Source organism: Sus scrofa, chromosome 6 (assembly GCF_054392235.1).
Source record: "Sus scrofa isolate SSC_HxYL_T2T_F1_AM1 chromosome 6, Sscrofa_HxYL_maternal_Yorkshire_Landrace_v2.0, whole genome shotgun sequence".
NCBI lineage: Eukaryota > Metazoa > Chordata > Mammalia > Artiodactyla > Suidae > Sus > Sus scrofa.
The window spans coordinates 60,464,720-60,491,566 of NC_139388.1; the positions used below are offsets into that span (position 1 = coordinate 60,464,720).

Consider the following 26,847-nt stretch of genomic DNA (forward strand, 5'->3'; position numbering starts at 1 on the left):
GATCCAGTGCCTTGCTTGGGTCCTTCTGTGTGCTGCAGGTGAAGCCATGAAATAAATAATGAAACTAGAAAACTAGACCTTTATACACTTCAGATACCATTTGAAGGCTCAAGTGTATCTTGTGATGTTTGTGCTGCTTTTACATATTATCCTACTGACCCAAACCGTGTATGGCATTTGTGCAGTCCACAGGGTGTTTGCCTTCAGATTCCCTTTTGCATGTGTCTTGTGTTTCCATATCTTGAACAAAGCTTGCCTTTCTGCAGATACTTCTGTTTAGCTTAGGTATTAACAAAGAGGTATGTATGGCATCTGAAACTGGTAATAATTTTGTTCTTAGTGTGCATGCTTAATGAGGCGTCGGTGTTTCCTTTCCCATAATTCCCATGACTTGGGCCATTGTACTTCTGTCCTGGAAGGAAAGTCAGGGACTCTTTCTGTTTGCGTACACTGAGCCTTTTTTGCCTTCATGAAACCTACCTTGTCACATGGCAGGTACCTGCAGTTTTATACAGCAGTCAACGCACCTCCATTTAGTTAAGATCTCCAAAGCTTTATTCAGAGCTTATATGTACATGTAGAAGGTGTTTATAAATTGCTGGAAACGTGTCCCGCCTAGATGTTGAAAGAAAATACCCCCAACCTAACCTGCAGTGCCAAGGTGCCTAAGTAACCGTCGATCTAGTTTATTGGAGCAGCACAGGAGACTAGAATGGGAGTGTATTCCTGATCAAGTGCACTGTCGCTGTTACCGCCCAGCCAGGTTCACACGCCCACTCACCATTTGCCCCTAACCAGTGAGGGGATTTCGATGAGATACTTGAGCTCTCCGTGCTGATGTCTGCCTCACCTTTATAAGGAATAGAGCAAGCAGTGTCTGCCCCATGAATTTGTGAAGGCTAAAGCAGTTACCGCGTGGGTGGCTTTCACAGCAGTGATTCCTTCATGGCAAGTATGCTTTCATGGTTCTCCATTCAACCCTTGGAAGCCTTGATGTGATAGGAAAACGTTCTTTGAAAATTATTTCAAAGTAGGGATGGTTGGTGAGCGGAGAATGTTGGATTGCAGTTGACCTGGTCCATGTGGTCCATGCCTTCTGTTCCCATTCAGGATCCCCCAGCTCAGAAGACAACCATCAGCCCTTGAGACATGAGCGCATGGCTGCCGGTGACTTGGCAATAAGAACCATCTTCCTATTACAGACTCTGTTTGGCATCCTGGGGAATTTCTCTCTGCTTTACCATAATCTCTTCCTTTGTTGCACTGGGTATAGGCTGAAGACCATAGATTTGATTGTCAGGAACCTGATTGTGGCCAACATCTTGGTTCTGTTCTCCAGCGGAGTCCACAACACAATGACCAATTATGGGTGGCGTCAGCTCCGCAGTGATTTTGCATGCAGATTTTTCCCCTATGTTCGAGGAGTGGGCAGGGGAGTGTCCATTGGCACCACGTGCCTCTTGAGTGTCTTCCAGGCCATCACCATCAGTCCCAGGACCTCTAGGTGGGCAGAGCTGAAAGTGAAAGCTGTCCAGCTGGTTTTCCCTTCCATTGTCCTGAGCTGGGTCGTGAACATGCTGGTCAGTATCATCTACTCCATGTATATGACTGGAGACTTGAGCAACGAAAACACCACAGACAGGAAAAGCTTTGGACACTGTTCTTCTGTTCGTCATGACCAAACTGCAGACTCATTGTACGCAGCGTTGCTCTCCTTCCCTGACGTCGTATGTTTTGTGCTCATGATCTTGGCCAGCGGTTCCACGGTTTTCATCCTGTTCAGACATAAGCAGAGGGTCCAAAACATTCATAGGCTCAACGTCTCCTCCATATCGTCCCCTGAGTCCAAAGCCACCAAAACTGTCCTCCTTGTGGTGATCTCCTTTGTCTATTTCAACACCCTTTCCTCCGTCTGTTATGCTGTTTTGTCTATTTTGAACAATCCTAGTTTGTTCATCATGAACATCTCAGCAATAACCACATCATGTTTCCCAGCTCTCAGCCCCTTTCTGCTCATGAGTCGTGACTCGAGAATATCCAGGCTCTGCTTTGCTGGGAGAAGGCATGCATCCCCTCCCCTTACAAGAAAGATGTAAATGGTATGAGTGTCAGCGGATTCATTTGGTGATTGGCTCACTTCCCCCGGAGTCCTGAGTACCATTGTGAGTGACTTAGCAGAGGATGGAGAACAGGACGTGGTGGGCCTCTTCTTCGGAGTAAAGATGCTATCATCCCAATTGCAATGAAGTGTTCTATGATGACCGTGTAAACAGTTGGGCAATGGAAGTTGTCTTTGTGCTTTCAACGAATTTCAGAGTTTTAAAAAGTTTTGTAATTGAAATCTTAAAATTGAAGTATAGTTCATTTACATGTTGTATCAGGTTCCAGTGTACAGGAAGTAATTCAGTTATACACATATAGATAAATATTCTGTTTTTTTATTGGCTGAACCCTGGCCATGTGGAAATTTTCTGAGCCAGGGATTGAATTGAGCCATAGCTGCAACCTGTACCTCGGCTGTTTAACACCAGAACCTTTAATCCACTGGGCTCAGTTGGAGAGGGAACCTGCTCTTCTGCATCCCAAGCTGCTGCAGTCGGAATCTTAACCCACTGTGCTGCAGCGCAAACTCCAAGATTCCTTTTCACGTTCTTTCCCATTATGTGTTATTACAGGATATTGAGTATACTTCTCTGTGGTATAAGTAGGTCCTTGTTATTTACCTATTTTATATATATGTCTATTATTCACCTATTATATATAATATACACATTAATATATATTAATATATACATATACACAATACATATTATATGTATAATATATATATGTATATATACACACACATATATATATATTAATGTGCATATATTAAACCCTAACTCCTAATTTATCTCCCTGGCCACACTATCCCCTTGGGTAATTGTAAGTGTGTTTTCTGTGTCTGTGAGTCTTTGTGTTTAGCAAATAAGTTCATTGCTATCTTTTTTTTTTTTTTTAGATTCCACATATAAATGATATCATACGATATCTGTCTTTGCCTGACCTCACATAATAATCTCTAGGTCTATCCATGTTGCTATAAATGGCATTATTTCATTCTTTTTTATTGCTGAGTAATAGTCCCTTCATCTGTCAGTGGAACTTGCAAGATGTTGGAGTAAATCCTGAGGCACGAACAGAGACAGTCACGAGAAATGGTCCACCCCTAGAAAGTGGAGCTGCTCTCGGGGGGCCCGAACCTCTGGGCCATGATAACTGGTGACGATAGCGAGTGCCACCTCATGCCGCCTCCCTGCTGCCTGCCTTCCCCTGGCCACACGCCCCGGCTTCGCTACTGGCCAGTTTTTTGGCAGGGACAGGGATGACTTGACACTTTCCCATCGCCACTGGCCTGGCATGGGGACTGCTGCGTCCTCTGCTGGGGGTACCAGTGAAGAGAAAACCCAGGGCAACCCAAGGGTAATTCAGGAACAACGTCGTATTAATTACAGAATCCCTGATCTAATTTGATAGATTTTATCAGTGTAACGTCATATATTGTTTGATCATTAATTAGGATCAGGCAGAACTAGAAAAACTGCCAGAAACTCTCACATGAAAACTGTCACATGAAAATAATCGCATGCATATGGATATGTAGTACATCTGTGAAAGAGCTTACTGTAAGGACGATTAGTTGCTGAAGTCTTCTTACATCTGACTCTGACTTTCTCTCCATCAAAGAATTTATGATAATTATAATTAAATAATGCAACTGTACAATTAAATAATAGTTCTACAATTGTATTATTAATAACCATTTCTCTCCATGGTACAATGTAAGGTCTATAATGTCTTGTTTATCACATCTCCTAGAATGGTGTAATGCTTATATTGAAGAATCAATGAGATGTAACAAATTGTGAGGACATTTTTATATAGTTACACTGTTTTTTAACCAATTTATGCATTTTATATTTTACTTATTTTCAGAGGGTATATTATTTTTGTTTTTCTTACCAGTTAAGATATTCTTTTTATTATGCTATTTAAAATATTTAATGGTGGAGTTCCCGTCGTGGCGCAGTGGTTAACAAATCCGACTAGGAACCATGAGGTTGTGGGTTCGGTCCCTGCTCTTGCTCAGTGGGTTAATGATCCGGTGTTGCTGTGAGCTGTGGTGTAGGTTGCAGATGCAACTTGGATCCTGTGTTGCTGTGGCTCTGGTGTAGGCTGGAGGCTGCAGCTCCAATTCAACCCCTAGCCTAGGAACCTCCACGTGCCGCGGGAGCAGCCCAAGAAATAACAAAAAGACAAAAAAAAAAAAAAAATTAGTGGTATGTAAGGCTTTCTTTATAAATTTTAGTGGCATAATATAACAACTTTAATATAATGCTAATTTTTAAAGAAAAATTGAAATGTAATAGATAATACTCAATAGTAAGGATGAAAGCCATACAAAATGGGATATAGAATAAATTTCCTATTTGTCTCAGCATATTTTCCATTCCAGTTCTCCAGAGGGAGTCACTTAATCTGTTTCTTAAGATCAATGTCTCCTCCATATACTCCCCTGAGTCTGGAGCCACCAAAACCATCCTTCTCCTGGTCAGCACCTTTGTCTATTTCCACACCTTTTCCTTCATCAGTAATATTATTTTGGCTCCCCCCCCCCCCCACCGCTTGCTTTTAAGGGCTGCACCTGTGGCTTATGGAGGTTCCCAGACTAGGGGTCAAATCAGAGCTACAACTGCCAGGCTACACCACAGCCACAGCAATGCAGGGTCTGAGCTGTGTCTGCTATCTACACCACCGCTTACCCCAACACTGGATTCTTAACCCACTGAGTGAGGCCAGGGATCGAAGCCACAACCTCATGGTTACCAGTTGGATTCTTTTCCCCTGCATCACAGGGGGAACTCCTATTTTAGCTCTTTTTCAACAGCATTGATTTGTTCTTTGTGAAAAACTTCTGTAGTAATCATCGCATGCTTCTCAAGTATCAGCCCCTTTCTTCTCATGAGTCTTGACTCCAGCATATGAAGCCTCTGCTTTACTGGGAAAAGGAGTAAAAATTTTCCTCCCTTTCAGAGAAAAATGTAAATTGTATGTATTTACACTCTTTTCATTTGGTAATTCACTCTCTTCCCATGGAGTCCCAAGGGAAATTGTGAGTGGGAGTTCCTGTCGTGACTCAGCGGTTGATGAAACCAACTAGTATCCATGAGGATGTGGGTTTGATCCCTGGCCTTGCTTAGTGGGTTAAGGATCCTGCATTGCTGTGGCCGTGGCATAGGTGGGCAGCTACAGTTCCGATTCGACCCCTAGCCTGGGAAGCTATGCTGTGGGTGCAGCCCTAAAAAGTAAAACAACAAAAACAACAATAACAACAAAAAAACCCAAATAGTATTCATAATGACATATAATTACCATGTAAATGCTTATGCAATGGAAGTTTTACCAGTGCTTCCAGTCGAGGAGTTCAGAATGCATGCAGTCAGAAACAGCAGGTCCTCAAACAACCTGGATGTTACGGAGAAGTGCAGAGGTGTGAAACTTCAGTGCATCACAGTACATCTCCCAGAGGTGAACAGGTCCGTGCGAATGGACGAGCAGTGGCAGGTCCTTGCTGAAACCCAAGACAGTCGTGCCAGAGGGAAAGTTCAGTCACTGAGTACAGCTTTTGGGAGCCAGTCTCGAGTTTGGTACATTCCATCCTTAGAGAGATGGCACGTGTGTATTTGAAATGGGATGTTCGGAAGGAGATGAGCGTGTTTAGACATTTTCAGGTAGAAATGGCCAGACTGAACTGAAGCGGGGCAGAGGAGAGCATGAAATTAAATTTTAGCATATTTTTAAACATCAGGTGGTTTGACCTGGTGAAAAAGATGTGCGTTGCATGGCACTGAGATGTGGAGAAGGCAGGGTTTTCCGTTTTGTGAAGATGACCTGAGCATGTTGTCAAGAAAGGGGTTTGCAGGGGCTTGCTCCTGTCCCCAAAGTGATGAAATTTGGTTTTGGTGGCGACTTCCATCACATCCAGAGCAGAAAGACCCATGACTCCTCTCTGTTCATGTGGAGTTTGTGGCTCCTCGGTTTTCAGGGAGCAAGATGGATACTACCTCAACTTTAGGAGAGATTTTTGTATGATTTTCTCTGGATTTATATGCTGAAGCTGATGCAAGGTGTTGAGAACTCAACAGTTTGAAATTTTTTTGGACTCAGTGGATATACAGATTGAACCCATCACAAAGAGAAACTCCTATTTTTAGGTCCCATGAAATACCTAAATATTTACCACAAACTAAATCATAAAGCAAGGGGAAAAAATATAGACAGACACGTACCTGTAAATGTGTATCTATGTGCATAATCGGTGTGTATATATGTACATAACACACATAAGCCTATGAAGTCAGTTATTTTTATTATCCATTAATCAATATGCTGGAAAGTAGTACCTTAAGAAAAATTTAAAATAGCAACTAATTATAATAATAACAAGCCTTAATATGTATGTCATCTGAGGAGAGTATTACCATGCTAGTTGTTTGTCAAACTTGCATAAAATGTCTTTTTCATTTTCCTACTTTGTTATTTGGCCATATCTCTTCAATAAACAATGAGTAGAAATTTTTCAATTAAAAATTAGTCTACTTAAATGTAATCGATGCATTACCATCCAGTTTATTTTCTTATTTTATCTATGTTAACTTCTCCTACTGACTTTTTAAAACATTTTTTTATTTTTGGCTTTTTAGGGCCGCACCCGAGGCATATGGAGGTTCCCAGGCTAGGGGTCAGTTCGGAGCTGTAGCTGAGGGATTATGCCACAGCCACAGCAATGTCAGATCCAAGCCGTGTCTTCGACCTATACCACAGCTCACAGCAATGCTGGATCTGCCACCCACTGAGCAAGGCCAGGGAGTGAACCCGAAACCTCATGGTTCCTAGTTGGATTTGTTTCCACTGCACCACGAAGGGAACTCCCTCTCCTACAGACTTTTAAATGTACATTATAATTAATTTCTTTTCTTTCAGGACCGTGTACTCATTGTTAGCTTTTACCTAGAAATTTTAGCATACATTTAAAAGCCAATCACAGTGTTATTTTTTCTAATGTTATTAAACTCCACCTTTACAATATAAGGACATTGAAATAGTAATCTATTCACTACAGTCCATCTTTTTTTTTCCAGAAGTCTCCAAAGAGGAATTGACTTGTCTGTTTATTCATTTAGTTTTGTCCCCCCCCCCTTTTTTTTGGCCACATTTGTGGCATGGGCCAGGGACTGAACCCTCACCACAGCAGCAACCCAAGCTGTTGCAGTGAAAACACCAGATCCTTAACCCGTGTGCCACAGGGAACTCCTAAGATTCTTAATTGACCCACATCCTTGTCAACACTTTCTTTTTTCATTTTTATTTTAGACTTCTGATTGGCATGTGATGGTATCATGATTTTATTTGATTATTGTGGAAGTTGAGCATAGGTTCACATATTTATCTTTATTAGGAACCTCTTTTCGAAGTATGTTTCACTTTATTCATTTTTTTTTCTACTGTGTTGCCTTTTCCTTAGTGATCTGTTGTAGTTCCATATATGTGCTGGACATAAATATGCCTTTCTTGGTTCTCATCGCATGCTCTGTGTGTGTGTGTGTTCGTGCATGTGTGTGTGTGTATCTCAAAGAGGAGAAAGTCTTAATGTAACCTGACATTTTTTTCCTTTATAGATCATGTTTATTCTGTTTAAGAAATATTTCCCCATTCCAAGACCACGGGGATGTTCTCCTTTGTTTTATTTTTAAAACTTTCTTTAGCTTTAACATTTAGATCAGCAGTCCATCCAGAGTTGACTTGTTATATGTCTGGATAGTGCATTATTTATTTTTCTGATCAGCTGACAAATTTCAATTCATTCAGAACATGTGACATTATTCTTTCTTTGCCTTTGCTCTCACCTCTCATTACTTGAGCACCCAGGCTATTTGCACTTTGCCCTTGAGGTCTCGCGATACATCTGTGTCTTTCTGCTTCCTTCAGTCTTTTAACAGTTCCACAGCACCACACAAAAAGGGCCAGTCTTAGTATCAAAAATCTTGAGTGGATCTTTTTACACAATTATTCCCTAAAGTTGGAGAAGGGTACACCTTATTAGGAGACAATTCTACATGAGCCTCTCAACTTTTTTTTTCTTTTTTGGGCTGCACCTGCGGCAGATGGAGGTTTCCAGGCTAGGGGTCTAATCAGAGCTGTGGCCACAGCCAAAGCCATAGCAATGCCAGATCTGAGCCACTTCTCAGACCTACACCACAGCTCACGGCAACACTGGATCCTTAACTCACTGAGCGAGGCCAGGGATCGAACCCACAACCTCATGGTTCCTAGTTGGATACGTTTTTGCTGCGCCATGATGGGAACTCCTTTTGTTTTCCTATATTAGCTCCTGTTCTGAATTGTTTTGAAAAGATTTTTGTGTAACAACCTTGGAGGATGGCAGCGGTGTCTGTCTTGGGGGCAAGGACAGAATCATTACCTTACTAATACAGCACAGAGAATGCCTTCCTCGGAGACAAAGGCTGGTAGGTGTACTTATAACCCATGTTAAGGGGATTGGGATTTCTTTTATTATTATTATTTTTTAATAGTTACTTCCTCAATGCAATTTTTTCCCCTACTGTACAGCATGGTGACCCAGTTACACACACATGTATACATTCTATTTTCGCACAATCATGCTCCATCGTAAGTGACTAGACAGAGTTCCCAGGGCTACACAGCAGGATCTCATTGCTAATCCATTCGAAAGGCAAAGTTTGTATCTGTTAACCCCAAGCTCTCCAACCACCCCAGGGGTTGGGATTTCTTAAACACGTTCTCCAGCTGTGATGCAAACCCCACTAGGTGCATGAAGTCCACTTGGACCTTTTGGCCTGGCCTCCCTGGGGTCTGTGAGAGCCACGGGAACAGACGTGCAGGTGACGCTCTGTTGTGCCAGGAATAGTACTGTCTTCTCAGTCCCAGGCATCTCACATCTTGTGCCAGCCTCCATGTAACTGGCGAGGGAACGTGGTTTGCAGATGGGCTAAAATCTCTGATGTTTTGTATTTGACAGCCTTGGTCATGAGGAGGGGCCAGGGACTGAGCCACACAACAAACAGCCTTCGCGTGTGATCACAAAAGCAGAGGGAGGCTCACTTGATGAGGTAGCTGGGGGCCCATCGCAGTCGGTTTGGGCTGCTATATCCAAAGTCCACAGATTGGGTGGATTATAAACATTAATTTATGTCTCGCAGTTGTACCAGCTGCAAGTCTGAGATCAGGTGCCAGCATGGTCAGGTGAGGCCCTTCTTCTGGGCTGCAGACTTTCTTCACAAGGCAGAAGGGGACAGGGAGCTCTCTTAGGCCCCTTTTGAAAGGTCATTAATCCCATCCGGGGCGGGGGAGGGGGGGAGGGGGGGGCTTGGCTTCATCACCCAGTCACCTCCCAAAGGCTCCACCTCCTAATACCATCACCTTGGGGAGTAGGTTTCAATACATGAATTTTGAAGGCATACAGACAGACCATAGCAGGATCCTTTGGAAAAACTCAACATCTTACATCAGGAAATAATGCAAATTATTGTATTATATGCTTATGCTCCCCATCCCACAAGTGCCAGAGGAGGGTATTCCAAGAGGGGTGAGACAAGTGTTACTGGGACCAGCCATCTTTTTTACTTGCCACCAGAGCATGGGGAAGGATTTAGATCATGTGCCACCACTAACCTCTGAGGTACAAAGTTTTCATGATAAAAATATTTTCTTTGTTGGCCAAGTTAGAGGCCCCAGTCTCCACAGCTCCGTCTAACATGGCATCAGATCTCTGCCACTGGGGTGGCTGATATAATCTGACCAATTCGAGTCCTATTTTCTAGTGTAAGTTTATTGGCACTCTATGGGCAGACTGTAATGCTCAATCCTGCCAGCAGTGAAGAAAAAAATGTGTCGGAGTTCCTGTCATGGCTCAGTGGTTAACAAATCTGACTCGGAATCATGAGGTTGTGAGTTCGATCCCTGGCCTCGCTCAGTGGGTTAAGGATCCGGCGTCGCCGTGAGCTGTGGTGTAGGTCTCAGATGTGGCTCAGATCCTGCGTGGCTGTGGCTGTGGCATAGGCTGGCAGCTACAGCTCCACTTAGACCCCTAGCCTGGGAAGCTCCATATGCCGAGGGTGCAGCCCTAGAAAAGACAAAAAGACAAAAAAAAAAAAACCAAAAAACACAACTGTTGTTGCTTTGACTCCCCATCATCTAAAGGAGGCCCAGCCCTTAAGGACTCCTGGGACATGGGGACAGCACAAGCCTTTGTGACTGATAATTTTTGTCAGGGGCCTCTGGCAAAGGGATTGCAGCCTCCACCTGCAAGCCACCCTGTCACTACTGATGGGTCCACTGCTTTCAAAAAGCAGTAATTAGCTTGCTCATGAGTGTGTCTCAAAACTGAAGCCTGGAGTTCCCAGGTGGCACAGCAGGTTAAGAATCCAGCACTGTCACTTCTGTGGCTCTAGCAATATCCTGGCTTTACAAGAATAAGTGGTTCCTATCGCTTTGGGGGAAACTTTAAGCTCTACACTGTAGTCAAAGCCACTGGCACTTCAAACCCTCCATGCTCTGAGATTTCTTTAAAGACTGATTTCCTTAGGGAAGCTGAATCCTAATGGTGTTGCCTGGGCCACTGGTTAGGGCAGAACTGGAAGCAGGGGTGTGTGGTATGATGGTTCTCATTACTGGTCAGATCTTAGGAACCTGGGCTGCTGCCAGTGGTCGAGCAGTTTAGTGTGCCACTTGGGGAAACTGTGGACTGTCAGATAAAGGACATCCCTCTCTTAGGGTGGGAACTGTGGAACCAAACTGCAGTGCTGAGAGACTTGTCTGGCTCACTCATTTGGATAATCATGGTCAGGGTCTGCTCTTGGAACAGTCTGACCAGAATCAAGCTGCTGATTCCATCTGTCCGATGCAGGGGCTCCCTACGCATAGGCACACTGGGACTCCCATAGCTCCAAAGGGCTGGCAGGTTTGGGGTAAGGGGAATATCCGGGGAATAAGGAGGGCAAGGATTGAAATATGCAAGCCCCCTCCACCACCACCCCTGCCCCTTTTAGGGGGAATAGTTTCCTAAGTGGAGTGGGTAGGGTCTTTGGGAAAGATGGTTTGGACTGTCCGGCGGCGGGGGGGGGGGAAGAGAAAGAGAGAAAAGCATGGTGTGCTCAGGCAGCCAATTTTCCAAAAGGAGACGTGCCTAGAGAGGGTTCAGGAAATCAGATAGACATACCAGCCTGAGGGGCCTAGGTTTTACCCAGAGAATAAGGTTAAGTCGCCATCCTTCCCTAGGCCTCGGCATAATACGGCACAAATCAAGGACGCACTCCCACCTCCTCCCGCACAAACAATCTTGGAGTGCGCCCTCCCGCCAGGCAGGGGGACCGCTGCCTCGCAAGCCGAAACCTGTACGATTCTGTTCCCCACATGATGTCACGCATTCCAAGCGACGCACGCGGGTAAGCTTTCTCCAGGGCTCGGACAGGCAGGCTTCGCCACCTTCCAATCCCGCCCCTCATTGGCTAGAAACAACTGCTCGTCTAGGCCGTTGTTGGCGGCGACGTAGGCGGGCACAATCTTAGTCGCTAAGATACCGCGTACTTCCGTTTCCTCCTCCCCCCTCCTAGGCTCCGGCAAGCTCAATCTCTTCCCTTGGACCAATGGCAAATGGGCAGTGGGCGGGACTTTATTTGTCCGGGCCAAAGAAACGCAGGCTTGGCCCGGCGTAGCGCGGCCAATGAATGTAGGGCAGCCCCTGTAACGTGGCCCGGGCGCCCCCAAGTCCTTCTCTCCTCCTCCCGGCCCAGCCCCTCCCTACCCGGGTTTCAGCACGGCGCCGGCCGCAGTCTGACAGACACAAGACGGAGCCAAGATGGCGGCGGCCGACGGCGATGACTCGCTCTACCCCATCGCGGTGCTCATAGACGAGCTCCGCAACGAGGATGTTCAGGTCCGGAGGCTCCGGGGGACTTGGGGAAGAGAGGAAGGGGTACCTGGGGGGCACCGGCGTCCCTCGCGGAGAAGATTCAGTGTTCGCAGGGAGTGGCGGAAGGGGGCGGCGGCCAATCAGTGTTCCGCTCACACCTCTCCGGTTCCCCGGACTCGATGAGACGGCGTCCGGGATTGGGTGTCGGCCCCGCAGAGGGCGCGCTTGGAGGGTCCCCAGGCCTGCCAAATGCGCGTGGCCGCTCCGGGCCTCGGAGGCCGCGGCCCACGAGGGGTCGGCCGACCGGGTGGGGGAGAGGCGAGGGGAGGGCCGGGTGATTGGCGGCGGCCCCTGAATGGCCCCTTGGGGATGGAGTGGGCTCGCGACTTTCTCCGAGTGGGGGAGGGGCCGCCGGATTGGTGGGGACCCGCGTAGGTTTTCTCCTTTCTGGGTTCGTGCGGCTGGGGCTCAGCGCTGTGGGTGTAATCTCTCCAAATGGAGACGGAGACGTGAAGGATGACTTTCCAAATCCTGCTCTTCTTCTCCCGGCAGTTTTGGTGTAGACCCTCCGAAAGAAGCGGGAGGCCAAAACCCCACTCCCAAGGGTGGAACTAGCTAAATTCCGAAGCGAATTGCCAGCTAGCCACTGGCCCCCCCTTCCGGTGTTCTCCCCTTAACTGGGGCCGGGGGCGGGGGGGGGGCAGTTTACCAAGCGGGCTGTCGTTTCTGATGAGTGGCATGGGGTGGCGAGGGGTCGAGAAGAGGTAGGACTCAGGGCTTCGCCCATCCCAGCCCCACCTCTCACCCGCCCATTGACCTTGTGCACATTACTTCACAGATCTGGGCTTGTTTTCCATAAAACGTGGGCCAGTAATAGTCCCGGCCTCCTTGGATGGTAGTGAGTGACAGAGTTTATAACAGAAGAAATACTAGACGGCGCCTGACCTGTTGTAAAGGCCCAATAAATGTACCTGTAATTATTGGGAGTGGTGATTGAAGAGGTCCATCCTCCCTTTGGGCCTCAATTTCCCCACTTATAAAATTGAACCAGTCGCGGAGTTCCCGTTGTGGCGGAGTGGTTAACGAATCCGGCTAGGAACCATGAGGTTGCGGGTTCGATCCCTGGCCTCGCTGGTCAAGGATCCGGCGTTGCCGGATCCCACGTTGCTGTGGCTGTGGTGTCGGCCGGCAGATACAGCTCCGATTAGACCCCTAGCCTGGGAACCTCCATATGCTGCGGGAGCGTCCCTAGAAGAGCCAAGAGAAAAAAAAAAAAAAAAAAAAAAATTGAACGGGTTGCACTGGCCCAGCCTCTTAAGGTTCCCACCGTGTGGCTCTAGCTCTGGACAGGCTGCAGCTGGAGTCCAGTCTCCTCTACTTCTTGCTGATTGATGTGGGCAAGTTAGTTGATTTCTCCCAGCCTTGGTTTCCCTTTCTCTCAAGTAGAGGTGATTATCTGGTTCAGAGGGCTGTTGTAGGAATTCATTTGTTTAACGAACACCTGCCACCTATCAGGTATGGAGCTGAGGATATAATGGTGATGCCAGTTGTTCACGATTAGAGAGCAGATGTGAAATGGAACCCAATACGTTAGTAGCACATGTGAGATGTGATGGGCAGAAAGCGCCAGGATGTTGTGATGGTGGATCAGTGAGTGCTGTCGGGCCTTGGCTCTGTGTTGGGCATTGTTCAGGGCACAGGTATTCAGCAGGGAACACGACAGACAAGTGCTCCTGGTCTTGCGGAACTTGGGTCAATCGTGAGGGGAGACGCAGTAAACAGAGAACAGGGCGAACGTGTGCTGTGAAAATGGGGAGAAAGATGAAGGAAGCGGGGGGGTGGAGGATGCGGCTGCAGAATGGTCAGTGAAGGCCTTGCTGAGGGGTGATGTTTGTGCAGAGATGGGGAGGCACCCCGAGGCTCTCTGGGCAGAGCCCCCAGCAAGCACAGGTCAGGTAGGGAAGATTCGTTTTAAGTAGGTCCGTCAGGGAAGGCCCCTCTTACGATGCAGAGGTTGAGACCAGAGCAGAAGAAGGAGCCAGCTCCCAAGGGAAGATGGAAAGAACCTTCTGGGAAGAGCAAGCCGACAAGTGAGGGCAGTATCCTCAATCCGAGGTGCATTTGCTCACGAGGGTTGGCAGTGTCTGGAGACATTTTTGGTTCTTGCACCTGGGGAAGTGCTGCTAGCATCTAATGGAAAGAGGTCAGAGATCTCCTAAACCTCCAATGCATAAGACAGCCCCCACTGCAAAGAATTATCCACCCACAGTGTCCGTTAGGGTGAGATTGAGAGACGCCCCATGGGAAAGTCCTGGGGCAAATGTGGTGGTTTAAAAGAACACTGATCTAGGAGTTCCTGTCGTGGCTCAGTGGTTAACGAATCCGACTAGGAACCATGAGGTTGCGGGTTCGACACCTGGCCTTGCTCAGTGGGTTAAAGGATCCAGCGTTGCCGTGAACTGTGGTGTAGGTCCCAGACTTGGCTTGGGTCCTGAGTGGCAGTGGCTGTGGTTCTGGTGTAGGCCAGCAGCTACAGCTCGGATTCGACCCCTAGCCTGGTAGCCCCCATGTGCTGTGGAAGCGGCCTTAGAAAAGACATAAATAAATAAATAAATAACACTGATTTAGGAGTTTGTGTTGTGGCTCAGTGGAAACAAATCTGACTAGCATCCATGCGGACCCAGGTTCGGTCCCTGGCCTTGCTCAGTGGGTTAAGGATCCAGCTTTGCTGCTCAGATCCCGCGTTGCTGTGGCTGTGGTGTAGGCCGGCAGCTACAGCTCCCATTGGACCCCTAGCCTGGGAACCTCCATATGCTGTGGGTGTGGCCCTAAAAAGACAAAAAAAAAGAACACTGATTTATTATCTTAACAGTTCTGGAGGTCGGTAGTGTGATACCAGTCTCCGTGGGCTAAAATCACAGTGTTGGTAAGTTTATGGTCCTTTCTAGAGGTTCTAGAGGAGAATCTTTTTTTTTTTTTTTTTTAACCTTCTTCCAGGTTCTGGAGGCTGCCTGCAATTCTTGGCTTGTTGGTCTCTTGGTCTGTCTTCAAAGCCAGCAGTGTTGCATCTCTGTGACCATCCTGCGGTAGTCGCATCCCCTCTGACCAGCCAGGAAAGTGTCTCTGGTTTTAAGGACCTACATGTTTAGATTGGCTCCAACCTGGGTAGTCCAGGATTCTCTTCCATCTCAAGGTCCTTAACCTTGGTCATATCTGCCAAGTCCCTTTTGCCATGTAAAGTGACATACAGATTCCAGGGATCAGGATGTGGTCATCTTTGGGAGGCCATTATTCTCTATACCATAGCCTCTGTGTTTGCAAGGTAGAGATTGAGAGGGACAGAGTGGTGGGAGTTTGAGGATAGTGCCTTTGTGTGCGTGTGTGTGTTTTCAAGTAATTCAGTTTTCATTTTTGTGTGCTACCTTTAATTCATTGATGTCTGAAGGGGAACTAATTATTCAGGAAAGATTTCAGGAGCGCTAGGTATGTGCTAGGGATTGATCTGGGTGATGGGGCAATGGTCGTGGGAAAAAAACAAAACAAAAAAACAGGCAAAAATCTGCCCTCTCGGTGTTGTGGTGGTGGTGGACAGGAAACAAGCACAGTGTAGAGGATGAGTGATGGTGATAAGCGCCACGCAGAACAAAAGCAGGGATGGGGGAGAGTATAGGAGGGTGTTACAGTTTTGGGTAGAATGAATGGCTAGGGAAGGCCTTCCTGAGAAGGTGATGCTTAAGCAGAGCTGTGGAGGGAGGGAGCAGGTCCTGTAGGTCTCTGGGGAATAGCATTCCAGGCAGAGGAAGCAAGTGCAAAGGTCCTGAGGCACTTATATACCTTGGGTCCTGGGAGCAGCAGGAGGACCGGTGTGGGTGGGGCGGAGAGAATGAGCTGTCCTTATTGGGGATGAAGATGAAAAGTTCTGTATTGTAAAAGTTGAGTTGTCGCTTAAACCGGGGAGTGGCAGTCAGCCGCTGGTGGCCCTGTGCTGTTTTTGTGTTTGTTTTTTTGAAAATGAACTTTTATTGGGAGTTCCTCTCATGGCTCAGTGGTTAACGAATCCGACTAGGAACCATGAGGTTGCAGGTTCGATCCCTGGCCTGGCTCAGTGGGTTAAGGATCCGGTGTTGCTGTGAGCTGTGGCGTAGGCTACAGACGTGGCCTGGATCCCACGTTGCTGTGGCTCAGGCGTAGGTCGGGGACTACAGCTCTGATTCAACCTCTAGCCTGGGAACCTCCATGTGCCTTGGGAGTGGCCCTAGAAAAGACAAAAAAAAAAAAAAAAGAAAAAGTTTATTGAAAACAGACACACCCACTTGGTACACATTGCTTGTGGCTGCTTTTGTGCTACAGCAGCAGAGTTGAGTCGTTGCAACAGAGATGGTCTGGCTCTTTAAAGCCTAAAATATTCCCTGTCTGGGCCTTTTTAACTAGAAGAGATTGCCAACCCTTGTCTTAAACCGTCTCTTTCTCAACTCGCACTCCCACACTAAAACCCCTCTTATCAGCTCCAGGTGTATCTTGCTAGGCCTGTGCTGTCCAGTAGGTTAGCCCCTTGTGCCTCTTGAATGCTGAGAATGTGACTGGCTTGAGATGTGCTTGGGAGTGAAAGTACACGTCAGTTTCAGAGGCGATTCTACCACAGAGTGTGTGAGACAGCTTGGTAAACCTTTTTATGTTGATTTTGTGTTGAAAGGATATTTTTGATATATTGGGTTCAGCAGAACATATTAAGATTTTTCTTTTTATTACTCAGTGAATTTTATTACGTTTATAGTTGTACAGTGATCATCACAACCAGATTTTAGAGCATTTCCATCCCAAACCCCCAGTGCATCGCCCCATCCCCAGAATATATTAAGATTAATTTCACATGCCCTCCTACTTTTTTAATGCTACCAGAAAATGTAACATTACACTTGTGGCTTGCATTATATTTTGGAATGTGCTGAATCTCGGCCATGCTCTAGTCATATATTGAGAAAGAAATAAAGTTGGTTTGTGTTGTGTGTATGTATTTTTTTTCCTTATTGGCTGCACCTGGAAGTTTCCAGGCCAGGGATCAAATCCAAGCCACAGCTGTGATCTGTGCCGCAGCTGCGGCAAACAAAGCCAATCCTGTTCCACAGTGGGAACATTTGTATGTGTATTTATTTTTATTTTTAATCTTTTTTGGGGGGGGGGCTTTTTTTAGGGCCACACCTGCCGCATATGAAAGTTCCCGGTTAGGGTTTGAATTGGCGCTGCAGCTGCCGGCCTACGCCACAGCAATGTGGGATCTGAGTCACTTCTGTGACCTACATCCTGACAACGCCGGATCCTTAACCCACTGAGTAAGGCCAGGGAGCGAACCTGCATCCTTTTGGATACTAGTTGGGTTCGTAACCCACTGAGACATGATGGGAACTCTCTTTATGTATGTATTTTTCAATACTAAGTATTTTGTCCTGCAACTTGCTCTTTTCACTTAATATTTTTTAGAAATCTTCCAATGCAGGCATATGCTGATCTGCATGTATCCGGAGTTTGAACATGAAACCAAGAGTCAGAGATAGAAAGCACAGATGCCACCTCTGAGCCCTCTGAGGACAGGGCTTGGCTCTGATTCATCCCTAAGGAAGAAGCCGAGACCAGGTCTGAGAACAGCGACTGGGGCATTCAAGAGTGCAGAAAGGGTTGAATAAATAATAGTGATAGCTGGCGTTTATTGGGTGCTCGCTCTGTGCTGCTTGCTGTAAAAGGGCAGATCATTTAGGATCTTAGTGAATTTTTACAGCCGTGCTTTGAAGTAGGGCCTGTGCTCCCCTCCATTTTCCAGATGAGGAAGTCGCCCAGTGAAGTTCAATAACTTGGCCAAATTCATGCAGCTGAGAAGTGGAGGAGCCAGGAGAGGTTCCCAAGGAAGCCTGAGACCTGAGGGTGGAGTACAGTTTGGGGAGGGGGGTGACAGAAATTGGGCTCTGAGAGCCAGCCTTGGGAACAAGGAATCAGGTGGAGTCCGAAACCCTGTGGTCGTGGTTCCTTGGTCCAGCAGTTGTTTATTTACCACCTCCCGTGCTCCAGACTCTGTTTTAGATGCTGGGATAGGTACAGCAGGGAGCACAGCAGCGAGGCTGCTTGCCCTTATGGGGCTTGGATTTTAGTAGAGGAGCAGCCGGTAGGTCTATGATGTGATGGCAGTGGCGGTGATTTTGCTAAGAAGCAAAGTAAGGCGGGGGCTAGCTTGAGGCCGGGGCTGCCGCCTGAGGTCAGGTGCTCAGGGCAGGCTGCTCTGAGGACTTGTCCCAGCAAGGCCTTGGGGGGGGGGGGGTGCAGGTGCAGATGGGGTGGGGGAAGCAGTTCGGGCAGTTGGTGCAAAAGCTCCGAGGTGGGAGCGTGCTCAGCGAGCTCAGAGAGCAGCAGGGCTGAAGCGGGGCGGGTGGCCAAGTGGTGGCAGGTGAGGACTAGCCTGGGACCAGATGGAGTGAGTCCTGGGGACCAGCAGGGCAGGGGCTTTGGTGAGCTGGGAGAGCCAGAGGAGCGACCTGTTCTGGCTCCCCGCTGAGCAGGCGCACACAGACCTATGGGTGTGCCGTTGCCGAGCTCCCAGGGCCAGTGCTCAGGCAGGGAGCGGCAAGGTTGGGGGTACCTTGAGAAGGAAGGGTGTAGGGTTTGCTGTGTGGCGCGTGGTGTGGAAGGAGGCGTCAAGGATGACCGAGGTTGGAATCCCAGTTCTGCCGGTTTGCTCCCTGTGTGCCCTGGACCAGCGCCTTCCTCTTGTTGGGTCCAGATTCCTCATCTGTGAGGTGGGGATGGGGAGGAGGAAGCACATCCACCTGGTTGGGGAGATGCGGTGGAATTGGCACATTCAGTGGCTGCCTCAGAGGAGGCCTTCCTTCTGTGCGCGGTGACCTCATTCAGTTGTCATGGTCGCTCACTGTCTGAGGCTTGGGCGAGTGAGGGCCAGAGAGCTTGCATCCCTTGCCTGAGGCCTCCCTTGCCTGAGGCCTCCCCGGCCGGCCAGAGCCAGCGGGGGGATTGCAGTGTCTCAGGTGTGTGGGGCACCCTGTCTCTTAAAATGTAGTTCACTGGTCGAGAGGCCAGGTTTCTGTGCTGCTTAGGGGCTCTCTGCCTCGGTTTCTCATCCATAAAATGGGAATCACCTTTGATGTAGTGGTTCATGGGGTGTTAGGATTGAATAGGTTAGTACGCGGAAAATGCTTAGAGCAGGGCTTTGAATTCCCTAAGAGTTAAATAAGTGCCTCCTGGCGGTGGTGGTGAAATAGTGGGGGCTTCATTTACCAGCAGTGAGGTGCTTCAGGCATTTAAAAGAAACCATTCTCTTAATGGTTATTCTAGAGCAGTGGTTCTTACTGGGGGACACAAGTCTGGAGATGCAGCTGGTGGGGAGAGGCCAGGGTGCTGCCCACCATCCTGCCGTGCCCCCCACACCCGCACAGAGGGCGGTCCAGCCCCAGAGGCCAGTGGTGTCGAGGCTGAGGAACCCTGCTGAGTGCTTTGTGTGTGTTCGTTGACTCTTCACAAAAGCCATCTGGTAGAGGTGCTCGTTTTCATTAAATGCTTTTTTTTTTTTTTTTGTCATTTCTTGGGCCGCTCCCGCGGCATATGGAGGTTCCTAGGCCTAGGGGTCGAATCGGAGCTGTAGCCACCAGCCTACGCCAGAGCCACAGCCACGCGGGATCTGAGCCGCGTCTGTAACCTACACCACAACTCAGGGCAACGCCGGATCCTTAACCCACTGAGCAAGGGCAGGGACCAAACCCGCAACCTCATGGTTCCCAGTCGGATTCGGTAACCACTGCGCCACGATGGGAACTCCCATTAAATGCTTTTTGACTGTCAAATTTCAAACACATACTACAAGGAGTATTGGACCCAGATTAAGCAATTTTTTCAAAATTTTGCCCCATTTTTTTACCTCTTCTCTTCCTCCCTGCCCCCCTTTTTTTTGAACTATTTTTAAAATCCCAAGCCCCAGATATCTTCTCCTACGTGCTTGACTGTTTACCTCTAAAACAGCAGACATTTCAATAACCACAGTGCCGTTATCACCCCAACCAAGTTTTAACAGTGCTTCTTGGTATCCGCTAATAGTTCGTAATCGGATTTCCCTGATTGTTCCAGAAGAGTCTTTTGACAATTGGCTTGCTTAAATCAGATTCTCAATTTGGCTATGACTCTTCGGTCTGAAATTCTTCCCACTTATTACATAAGGACACTCAGTCAGAGTCACGCAGCCCAGGAAGCCCCGGCGCCTTCCTAGGTACGACTTAGCCGGGGGCACTGGCCCTCAGGACAGCACTCTTCTCACCAGGCTGGGCCCTGTGGGGACAGAGTGAGGCCTGGCAGTGCGCTTGGTGGAGGCCGACCAGGGCTTCAGATCCTGGTCTGGCCACTTTACCAGTTACTCACCCCTTCCGGGCCTTGATTTTCTTGTTCAGTGAGAAGGAGACTGGAAGACGGACGTCCTCAGCAGGGCTGTTGGGAGGATTGAATGAGAGAAAAACTGTGTAAATAGAGCCGGGCCTCAGCACCGCCGGACGCAGTGCAGCGCCCGCCCCGGCGTCCGCACCTCAGGAATGGGACAGCCCGGGCCCCCGCTTCTCAGGGGGTCCGTGGGGACTGAAGCGGAGCTGAGGAGTAAGGCTGCCATCTGGGGGTTTGAAAGGAAGCTGGTAGAGGGGGATGATGCAGAACACGTGTTTGGGTTCCAGGCTGTGCCGGGCCTGGGCTGGGAGACCTGCCCCCGCTCCGAGCCCACTGCACCCGCCTCTGCGGGAGGCAAAGGCCGTGCCGCCGCAGGTCTTTTAAAAGTGTCTTCATTTTATTTAAACGGAACCCTCTCCCTCCAAAACAGTTCATCCATTTCTCTCACCACCCACCCCTGGCAAGCACTGATCTGCTCTTTGTACCTTTGAACTTCACACACACACACGTGTCTGTGTGTGAAGGTATGTCTTGGAGCCCACACATGAGAGAGAACACGTGGTACTTTGTCTCTCTGTGTCGCTTAGCATGATGCACTCAGGGTCCATCCGCGTGGTCACAGAGGGCAGGATTTCACTCTTGATGGCTGGAGAGTATGCCGTTGTGTCTGGGTCCCGCAGCTCCATCTGGTCACCTGCCCGTGGACGCTCGAGTTGTTTCCACGCCTTGCCGGTTTGTAAGAGAGAACGCACAGAGGGGCCCTAACTCTGTACCTGGTGCATCGCAAGCACTCTAAGTGGTAGTTGCATTTTTAAAAACTTAAAATATTTGTATTTGTGCTTTTCGATGGGCCCAGCCCTGTCCTAGGTTCATGAATCCCCAGTTGTTAACAGTCGTGTTCCTTCCTCATCCCAGAAACAAGTCACCTTCCCAACGTGGGAACAGGAATGTCCATAAATAACTAGAACGCAGGGCAAACTGCTCTGCAGGGTATTTGCTGGTGCTGCAGTGTCCAAGGAGGTGGGAAGATTATTTTTTTCTTTCTGCTTTAATTTCCCTTTTTCTTTCCCTGCTCAAGAAATACCAATGCATGAGGAAAAATGATAAGAATAAGGGTGAACCCTGGGGTGCCTGCTCCGCCCCAGGCTCTGCCTCTGAGTCTCCTGCTTTGCTCCCGCCAGCGATCCTCCGAGACAGGCACTGTTGGACTAACCGACTAAGAGGGAGGACACAAGCTCTGAAGTGCCCGGGACTTGCCCGGCCACCCTTAGCTGGTGAAGCCAGAGTACACGCTCATTCCTCACTTAAAAAAAATTCACATGCTCCGGAAATAGAGGTCAGGGCGCCCCCGTGTCACTCTCTGGTGATGCAGGACGACTCTCAGGTGGGCGCTTAGCTCTTTACACCCATCCACCCCCACACGCATTGCGTTCATGGAAAACCACCATCCTTCATGGAATGAGTGTTTGGGACTTTATAGGAGGCGGAGGGCGTCTTGGGGCCGAGGCTCATGGTTGAGGCAGCCACGTTGCAGCCCCCGCCGCCCCATCATTATCAGCCCCCGGCTCTACCAGACAAGCCCCCGGCTTGTGTATGATCTTTACTTAAAAACATTAATGTAGCTCATATTTATTGGACTCTGACTCTGTGCCAGGAGCTATCCTAGGGTTTTGGGGCACAGAGTGTAGAAAACAGAGCCCCCGCCCCACCCACATGCTAGTGGGGAAGGGTCCACAGTGAATGAAGAAGTACAGCTGGCCTTGGAACAACACGGGCTTGAACCGCAGGTCCACTTATGTGGGTTTTTCAGTACTAAATACTCCAGTGCTACATGGTCTGAGAGTGGTTGAATCTGCAGAGGGGAAGCCTCGGATGGGGGAGGCCGATGGTAGGTTTTCAGCTGCGCGGAGGGTAGGCCCCCTCCCCCGGCGTTAAGGGTCCGAAGCGATGGAGTTAAGGTACGTGGGGGGCGGTGGTGGCCCGCAGATTTACCCGGCAGAGCTTGAGCGGGGCCTGAATGAAGTGATGGGACCCTGGAGGGCCAGGGGGTTCTGAGGCTGAGGAAGCGGCAGACCAGCAGTGTGACACCCTGGGCTGACAGGGACTTTGCGTTTTATTTTATTTTTTTGTAAGATTTTAATTTTTTTCTGTTATAGTTGACGTACAGCGTTCTGTCAGTTTCTGCTGTCCAGCACAGCGACCCAGGCACACGACGTTTGCACTTTATTTTCTCTGGGGGAACCTTCGTGACGGGAACCCAGGGGTCAAGGGGTAGGGGTGGGAGGTGAGAATGCATCAGGCAGGGCCAGATCCTTCGGGGCTTTGGAGTCTCGAGGAGGGTCTTTGGGTTTTGCTCGGCTTGTGGGGTCACACTCCACAGGTGCATGTCAGGAAGCCCTGTGGATTGAACGTGAAGTGGATTTGGAAGGGTGAGTAGCAGAGGAGTTCCTGTTGTGGCTCAGCAGTCACGAACCCGACTGGTATCCATGAGGATGTGGGTTTGATCCCTGGCCTCGCTCAGTGGTTTGAGGATGCAGTGTTGCCATGAGTGGTGCTTATGGCCACAGGTCACAGATACGGCTCGGATCCCGCATTGCTGTGACTGTGGTGTAGACCTCAGCTGCTGCTCCGATTGGGCCTCTTAGCCTGGGAACTTCCATATGCTGCAAGTGTGGCCCTAAAAAGCAAAAAAAAAAGGGGGGGGGGAGTAGCAGAGAGTTCCCTGGTGGCCTAGCAGTCAAGGAGTAGCATTGTTTCTGGAGGTGGTGGTGGGAAGGGAGAGTGCATATCCCTGTCTCCGTGTACGGGGCCGGCTGAGGGCTGCCGGGGATGCAGGCCGTCCCAGCCCAGGGTGATAGTTGATCCTGGAACCATGGACGTGGAATGTGGTCCTGAGGGGGACACGCCAGGGGACAGCGCAGTCTCATGGCTGGGATAGGATCAAAGGACAGGAAGGTGTCCTACTGATATTAACAGGTGCTCTCTCGGGAACATTCCAGAGAACTTAGGCCCCCGTCATTTAAACGAGTGAGGGTTCGTGATTTCCTCCTGTAACAAGGTCAGCAGCCCAAGGATATCACAGAATTGGGTCAGAGTAGGCCATTCTTTTGACCTGCTTCCTGTGGTCACGAGATTGCTCCATCGTCTGCTGTCCCTCTGTCCTCGTGGAACCAAACTGAAAGCAGGGACTGACCCAGGACACGGAGGTTCTCGTCCTCCTTCCTTTTATGAAAGAAGAAAAGCTTTCCGGGAGGCTCCTCGGCCGGCCTTTTGCCCAGAACAAGGTTATTGCTGGTTCAGTGGGGATTACGTCTGGCTGTGAAGAGAAGGAAAACTCTAAATGAACGAGACATACGTGAGCCTGAAGTTTACTTCCGACTCGTGGTCAGGGTCTGGCGGCAGTCCAGGCTGGCATGGCACGCTCAGGCGTCGGGGTCCCAGGCGTTCGCGTGTTGCACTCTGTCTGCGTGTCCTCCGTCCTGCCCTCCCCCTCCGCAGGTCACCCCCAGGCCCCACTCCCACAGGAAGGAGGGAAGGAGGGGTAACCCATCTCCCCAGAAGGACACGTCCTAGAAGTCACACACATGCGCCGTTCCCAACAGCATCTCGCCGGCCACACGTTGGTCTCATGGTCTCATCCAAACGCAGAGGCGACTCAGAAATGTGCCTACAGGGGTTCATGCGCACAGCTGGAAACCACAGGCTGTGAGCGGAATAGCCCAGGTACAGCCCAGCGCAGGAGCGTAACCTGGGGCCCGTCTAGCATGCAGGGCGGTTCTGTGAGTTTGGGTGGGAAAAGCGATGTCTCTGTTTTCATCAGGCCCTCACTCAGCTTTCACTTCCTTTCAGCCGTGAGTTCGGGTGGTGCGGCACCTGTTGTAAATGGTGCCGGCAAAGCCTGGGCTCTGTCCGCAGTGGTGATCAGCACTGTTCCTCGCCCACTTCTTCTCCTGCAGGTTCTTCTAGCTTTGTGGTGTTCACCTCTGTTTCAAAATTGTGTTTGTTTTTAAACCTGCTGAGAGGCCTGTGGCACACCCCTAAATTGAAAAACGTCAGAAAACAGAAATATGCATCCATGATACTGGCTAAAGCCAAGTGGTTGCAGTTCAATTCCTGCCACCTAAGAGCTGTGTGAGCTTTCGTTTTCTCTGCCGTAAAATGGGCGATCCTGTGTTTATCTCACGAAGTTGTTGTGAGGATCAGATGCGTGAGAACACTGAAGCGCCTAGAATACTGCCCGGCACATAGAACCGTGGAGATGTTTATAGTTATTACTCTGTCACTGTGAGAGAAGGGAAAAGAGCCATCGGTGGACAGCTAGCTAGCTGCTGTGCGTGTCCTTGGTACCTGAACAAACTCAGGATGCTGTTCCCTGTCTGAGGTTGCCTCTGCTGCTATTCCCACTCTCCTCTGGCACGAGGGGTTCCAGGGTCACCTCGCTTTGTACTCACAGTCACCTTCTGAGGATAGGTATTTTTATAACGCCCCATTGCACAGGTGAGAAAAATCGAGGCTCACAAAGGTACAGAGTGGCCCAAGGTCCCACGGCTAATACGTGCAGTAGCTTTGCCTTGAACCCAGATGGCGCATCTAAAGCACCACCTTTCTCAGGCGTTCACAGTGCCGTTTGCAGAAGAGACCAGCAGACATTCTTAGTGGAACAAAACCAGAATCTCCCAAGACAGCAGCCTCGGAAGGAAGGGGGCTCTCCACCGTGGCAGGGATGGCCTCATTCTCCCGGGTCCGTTCCTTGGGTATCTTTGCAAAGGGACAGTGGGCTGTTGAGATTGAGAGTCAGGGCTCCTGGCTTCTGGACACAGCTCTGCACCTTTGCACCAAGTGCAGACAGCGTCTCTGCACGTCAGTGCCCTCCCTTTAAAGGGGGGTGACCTCAGGGCACAGTGCTAAGGAGTGACTGTTCACTGTCCGTGCCAGGCACTTGAACACAGCAGCCAGGCACAGTGGCAGCCATCAGTCACTTAGCTGCTGCTGTTGTGATTGCCCCCTGCCAGCATCCTGCATCCTTAGCGCCCTGGCCTGGCTGAGGGAACACAGAGATCCAACTTGGAGAGAAACAGGCAACTGAGCCAATCCCCACTCTGATATTTTTCTATGGAAAATTCCAGACATGCAGACCATTGACAGAGTAGCATAAGGGCTGGCAAACTGCAGCCCATGGGCCAGTTTCTGCCCATGGCCACTTTTTGCAGATGTGGTTTTTTGGGAACGCAGCCATGCCCACTCGCCCACACCCTGGGTCTCTGGCTGCTTCTCTGCTGCAAGGACACAGTTGAGTAGTTGGGGCAGGGGCCATAGTTTGTAGTTTATGTGTTTCTGTGGCCTGTCTCTTGATACATTTAATTTGTGGGCTACAGATCAGATGCAGGCCTTGTGATCCTTCACCCTGAGATCCTTTTACTACCAATTTGTAGCCAAGTCAGGCAGAAGGCGTGGGTCCCCTGGCATCTGAAGTGGGGGGAGACCCTCTTAGCCTGTGGGGCTGCCGTCAGAAGCGAACATCCAGCGGTGTCTGAGCATTGCCCGATGTGGGGCAAACCCACCTGCTGTTGGAAGGGCCGAGGGCGGGGGAGGGTGAGAGGAGAGGAGACGCTGCCCCAAGTCCAGGGACCCTGGGAGAGAGAACGGAGAGGGCCCAGAGGCCAGGGCTGTGCAGTCGGGTGAGATGGGGCGACGCGTCCTCTAGCCCCGGAGCCGCCGGCAGCTGCGGGAAGAGCCCGAAGCAGCTCTTCTCTGAGCCTCGCCAGGGACCCAGCCCGCTCAGCCCTCGCTTCCACCCTCCTGCCTCCAGAACCGGGAATCCTTCCTGGAGTTAGGTCTCCGCTGCGGCGCTGCCCTGGAGGTCCTACACCCCCCGACGTGTATCGGTCCCAGGCTCAGCGTCTGTGTCCGGGTGCACCTGCTCTTCTCGTCCCAGGGAGCACGGCTAGTCCCACCCTTTGGCCGCCGTGGGGGCAACTCAGCGGTCAGGACGCCTGCCCAGGACGCCAAGCCCTCCCCTCCTGTGTCGCCCAGGGCGGTGGCCCGGGGCTGTGAGACCTGGGAGTGGAGGGACGCACTCTGGTGCGTGAGTCAGCCGCCAGGCCCAGGGGCACCCTTCTCCCCACGGACCAGAGGGGAGCAGGGCAGCAAGCGGGTGGGCGGGGTGCAAGGGCTCCCTCCCCCTGCTCTGTCCTGGGCTCACCCTGCTGCAGGGCAGGGGCCGAACTCCGCGCCCCCCCCCCCCCCCCCCCCGCTTCAAGGGGCTGAGGGGCTCTGCGATCACAGCGTTAAGAACCCGAAGAAAGACAGTGGTGGCCTCGCCTCAGAAAAATGCGCACACCACCTTTTTCTTTTTCTTTCTTTTTTTTTTTTTTTTTGTCTTTTTGTCTTTTGTTGTTGTTGTTGCTATTTCTTGGGCCGCTCCCACGGCA

General features: G+C 49.8%; 2 protein-coding genes and 1 long non-coding RNA gene across 4 annotated transcripts in view; 2 read left to right on the top strand and 1 right to left on the bottom strand.

Annotated features, from left to right (window-relative positions):
* The window catches only part of LOC100626048 (zinc finger protein 350), a 43,147-nt gene extending 39,245 nt beyond the window's left edge, over positions 1 to 3,902 (top strand). For both annotated transcript variants that reach the window (XM_013998724.3, XM_084961602.1), the window contains one exon: positions 1,111 to 3,902. In XM_013998724.3, the coding sequence (XP_013854178.1) occupies positions 1,111 to 2,096 (986 nt within the window). In that variant the 3' untranslated portion in view covers positions 2,097 to 3,902. The remainder of the gene's footprint in view (positions 1 to 1,110) is intronic.
* LOC146402433 (uncharacterized) overlaps positions 1 to 12,730 on the bottom strand; it is a 30,170-nt gene extending 17,440 nt beyond the window's left edge. The window contains exon 1 of the long non-coding RNA XR_014806629.1: positions 12,060 to 12,730. This is a non-coding gene — a long non-coding RNA (uncharacterized LOC146402433). The remainder of the gene's footprint in view (positions 1 to 12,059) is intronic.
* PPP2R1A (protein phosphatase 2 scaffold subunit Aalpha) overlaps positions 11,929 to 26,847 on the top strand; it is a gene marked incomplete at its 3' end in the record, with an annotated part of 35,462 nt that continues 20,543 nt past the window's right edge. The window contains 1 exon segment of the mRNA NM_214024.1: positions 11,929 to 12,016. Within this exon segment, the coding sequence (NP_999189.1) occupies positions 11,939 to 12,016 (78 nt within the window). The 5' untranslated portion in view covers positions 11,929 to 11,938.